Genomic DNA, 4890 nt, shown 5'->3' on the forward strand with positions numbered 1-4890 from the left:
TCTATCGACATTTTTTTCTCTCCCCTCTTCTCTCTCCTACTAGTAAGCCACCGTCGACCCGTTAGTCATGCCCTAAGGTGGTACCTGCGATCGAAGTTACCGCACTGCTACTTGGCCTGAGGAACATGCATGATGGTGGCAATTGGGCAGTGCTACAGGGTTTCAGTTATTCTCGGAGTCAGTGTCGTCCTTGGGTGGGTGGGTAGAGATGGCAGGAATTGTGGCATGCGATGATGATGGTGGTGCCGTGGTGGTGGTGTCAGGACAACACTTCTCGTACCGATCAAACCTTCACTTCCAAGGCTTGGAAGTAAGAGAAGTTTGCACAGCAGGCCAGGGTAAAAAGTACACACATCTTTCCACATGCTCCCCAGGCCTATCTCATCATTTTATCCTAGCTGCTGCTTCCTTCGCAGCTTCCTCATCTCCCGCTCTTCTTCCTAGCTACTACCTTCTTCGAACTCGTGTGTCGATCAAGGGATAATGTGGCATATATAGTTCTTGAAAGGAAAAAATGCTAAACTTTAAAAATTAGCTTAGTCCGTACTAAGGTAGTATGCAGGAAAGAAATAAAAACATCATTATAAGGGTACAAACCCCGGCCTCCAGTCAACAGCAAGATTAGTTATGACACAATAAATAGCCAAAGCAAACGATAGGGATTGAGCTACATATTCGGAAACAATCTTAAGATAACTTGCTAATAATTAACATCAGAAATAATATGCATAATTCCCACGGAAATTCTCCACGATGAGACACTCCAAGTGAAGATGGAAGAAAGCTATATCACTTAACCTTCTAATAAGTTGCCCGTCCGGCCTCATCAGTTATTAGAACGGCGCCGGACGGCCACCAGCGGCGCCGGGGTTCCATCCGTAGGCTGCATCCGGGAGCAGCTGCACGTTGCCGAGGAGGTTCGGTGGCAGTCCCTGGAGCAGGCTTGGGTCGACAGAGCTGGCGAGATGCTGCGCTTGCTGCGCACCAGCGAGAATCCCGGCGCTGTCGGCCTGTGCTTGGGCGGCGAGCATGTCCTCCTCCTCCAGCGGCAGCCTCTCGTACACCGCGTTCGCGAAAGAGGCCGCCATTATCACCACCGGCCCGGCTGCTGTCAGCGCACCCACGACGCTGCCGCCCACCACCTGCCCCTGCCCCCCGGCAAGGTACACGGTGAGCCCTGTGGCTTCGGGTGGCGCGGGCGGCGGGAGAAAAGAGCCGGAGAGGGAGAGGATCTCAAACCGGCCGTGGAGGGCAACGACCGCGCCTTGGGAGGCCGGCTGCCGCAGGGTGACGTTGGTCACGGTGCCCGCGCCACTGAGGACGCAGACCCCGCGCTGGCGGCGGCGCGCGAACGCCGTGATGCTCTCAGAGATGTCGCAGCCGCCTGCCACCTCCATGACGTGAGTCCGGAGCGTGTTGGCGCTGTCCCTCGTGATGATTATCGGCGGCTTCGGTTTGTTCTTGGACCCCGCCGGCCGGCCCCTCGGGCGGCGTGTGGTGGCCTCTCCGCCCTCTGGCCCGCCACCAGATGGGGTAACCAGCGCCAGCTCGTCACCTCCGCCGCCGCCGCCGCCGCCACTTCCGTTGCCGTTGCCACTGTTCTCGTCATCCTCAAGGTCGCGCTTGCTGCCGCGGCCGCCGAAAAGCCCTGGCGTGCCGCCGCCCTGGTCGTCCTCGGTCTTGAGTTGCAGCTGGTGGTGGTGGTGGTGGTGCTGCTGCTGCTGCTGGAGATGCTGATGGAAGTCGCGGGAGTTAAACGGCGGAGGAAGATGGTGACCGTGTATGGATGCCGCAACCGGATCCATCCTCGCGAGCTAGCTAGGTTATTCTTTCCCTCCCGAATATAGCTCTCTCCTCTCGCCCCCTCTTTCCTTTTTTCTTGCAAGATCTTTTTTATTTTGGTGCCCTCAATCTTATCTGCTAACAAATCTCTCAAGTGGTCAGGGGCGACGAAACCTACGAGATTGAACAGTGGCAACGAAAGCAAAGGGAAGGAGTAAAGAAGGAGGCGGGGGAGGAGCAGAACAATTAGCCAATTATTAAGGGAGGAAAGCCAGGAGAGACGAAGGAGCTGAGTGCACGGCTGGGTTGGGAAAAAGGACGAGATGGAAAGAAAGACGGCGCTCTGCTCCTTCTTTTCTCACTCGCTCTCTCCACTTTGCCGCTCGATTAGAATAATGATGATGATAGGTGGGAGGGAGCAGGGGACGCGCGCCACCACCACCGCCACCGCTACTACCCCTCACCAGACACCAGACAAAGCGAGGGGGCAAGCCACTTCTCATGTCAACCACCAACTTCTCATCAGCTGATTCTTTGCCCTCAAAAAAAAAAGCTGATTCTAGGGCATCTAACTAGACTGCTAGCTACACCTTTTTTCCTCTCTCTCTCTCTCTCTCTGACTCGGTCTTCCTCATTTTCTGGTAGATGCCACGCTGACCTCTCTTCAGCATCCCAAAATGCGAGCGCCTGTTTTCTGATATGTGTGGGTTACAAAAGAATTGTTCATAACTTATATATGGATCAAGCTAAGTACAGTTCTATACATTATTGTTGTGCAGTCTGGAATGTACTTCTCCCAAGTCGCAAGCATCACATATCCAATCTGTAAAGTCTAAAGTTGAGCGTACGTCTAGATGTGACTGACCGGGTCGAGAATGTTTAAGCTAAGCGCCTAAGCCCCTGATGTGACATGCAAAGTTTCGGTCTACTCAGTGAATAGCATAGTGGTCAGATTGTTTATGTTTTGTTTCTAAATGCAAGTAGGGTTCATGTTAGCAAATAAATGAGCAAATGAACTGGTCAGTCGTCTGACTACGTACTGTCTAATTCTGCGTGTTAGTAAGACTGGGCTAGTCGCCTCCAAATGGATGTGATTTGGTGGGTAGGCGGCGTCATAGAGCCGTTGCGCGATCCACATGGTCAGGTTCTCATGCATATACAGCCGGGATGAACCTACGTTCAACTTTCTCCGCTAGTTAAGCAACAGTTTGTGCTGGCGCCTCCTATTTAGGGCGCTGATGGGCAGTGGCCGGCTGCTTACGGACCGCCATCACTTATCCATTTGTATAAGTGCTCCATACTTTTTTTTATCTTTACTTCCTTTAATATTCGGCATGAATTTACATATGCCATCTTCCGGTTGACGATATGCCACAAGCTACCTAATAGCTAGTTGATGCGACATGCACTACTACAAAAACGTTGATTTGTCCCGGTTGGGAAACCCCTGTTGTCCCGGTTTCCCAACCGGGAATGCTAGTCCGGGACAAAAGGGGTGCCCTTTTGTCCCGGTTGGTAACACCAATAGGGACAAAAGGTGCTTCCAGCGCCCACGTGGCTGGCGCACCCTTTTGTCCCGGTTGGTGTTACCAACCGGGACAAAAGGTCCCTTTTTTTCATGTTTTCCTTTTCTCAATTTTTTTTCTATTTCAATTATACTTTTGCATTTCAATTAAATTTATGTATTGGAATTCAGTGTGTATGATCTCCAATATTATATAAATATATATACACACATATATATTATTGGAGTGCTTATATATATAATACATACATACTCATAAATAGAAATTTAATACATACACACACATATATATTTACATAGGTATATTCGTTCTTAATTACATATATACGCGTCTATTATCATATTTGCTGCGATTGTCAATATTAGATATTCCATCATAGTAGAATTCGCCTTTTGGATCGAGGACTTGTTCAACAATAAATCCAGACAATTGTTCTTGAATCGCCATAATCTTTTCCTCCGGTATGAGTTTATCGCGCATCTCCTCGACCTATGGAAAAATGGAATAATTAATTTTGACTAATTAAAATACGAGTTCAAATATTAACAAGTTTTTTACTTACTTCCTCCTCCCAATATGTCCAGCCCTTTGGAGGACCTACCAGACCATGGATGTTCTCGCATACATAGTATGCGCATAAATTAGTGCCTTGTTTCTGCCTCATACACTTTAAGAGAGAAAAAATTATCAGGTATTTACATGAATATATAATAAAACTAATGAATCGTGCAACGAATCATCCAAGTGCATACCGTAAAATCTGTCTTGATCTTCAATTCCTTGTCAAATTTGCCTGGATGATTTTTAGCGAATTGTTTCCAAATCCTGTGCATGATTAGAACAATTATAGTCAAGTAACAAAGTGATTCAAATTATCGGCCATCGACGGAGTAGTGGTAGAATTACTTTTTCATCATGTTAAGAAGATTTTCGTATTGTTCTGGAGGTCTCCTCAATGAGTCCATAACCACGAGTAGGCTCTTCTCGGGAATTATGACAATTACGACCCAGTGTTCACTGCAAGATTATACGGAGGCAGTTCTTTGTAGTTAAGGTTTAAACAATTCGATTACAGAATAGAAAGAGTTAGACGGAAGGAATCACTCATGCAAAGTTGTAAGGAAACAATATCATTTGCATGTTGTGATGAACGCTTATGTACTTGAACAAGTTTTGGTATAGCTCATCGGCAGTGTCACGTAGAATCCTCCAATTACAAGTAATTGGGTCGATGAAGCCGAGGTGAGAGTATCCCTTTCTCTTGCATGTTTGTATCTCCATTCTACATGATACCGAATAAATCAAGAGATCAATATGTTGAGATCATGAAAAACAATACGTAAGGAGAGTAAAATACTTACAGAACCCACAAGCCGACCATAGAGATGTCGAGGGCCTCCTGATGGAATAGTTGGTAAATTTCTTCCCAGTTTATCCATATAATGGCCTCCCCCCGTAAGAAATCGTCATCTTTAATCTTTGCGCCCTGCATGAAGATGCGATCGGCCATCGCACGCATATAGTGCTGGTGCAGCTTATACATTTGCGTTGGAAGCACAGACACTACTTTGGGGGGTACAAG

The 4890-nt window shown here is 47.8% G+C and overlaps 1 protein-coding gene across 1 annotated transcript; it reads right to left on the bottom strand.

Moving 5' to 3' along the window:
• Window positions 1-559: 559 nt before the first annotated feature.
• Window positions 560-2206, bottom strand: LOC120699987 (AT-hook motif nuclear-localized protein 24-like). The gene has a single exon (XM_039984114.1). It carries the CDS (start codon window positions 1803-1805, stop codon window positions 834-836), a length of 972 nt encoding a protein of 323 aa, XP_039840048.1. The 5' UTR covers window positions 1806-2206; the 3' UTR covers window positions 560-833.
• Between the last annotated feature and the right edge of the window lie 2684 nt (window positions 2207-4890).

This window comes from Panicum virgatum, chromosome 1K (assembly GCF_016808335.1).
Source record: "Panicum virgatum strain AP13 chromosome 1K, P.virgatum_v5, whole genome shotgun sequence".
NCBI lineage: Eukaryota > Viridiplantae > Streptophyta > Magnoliopsida > Poales > Poaceae > Panicum > Panicum virgatum.

Excerpts from the sequence above, each read along its gene's own strand:
- LOC120699987 (XM_039984114.1), bottom strand. The coding sequence starts at position 1,805 with ATGGATCCGGTTGCGGCATCCATACACGGTCACCATCTTCCTCCGCCG.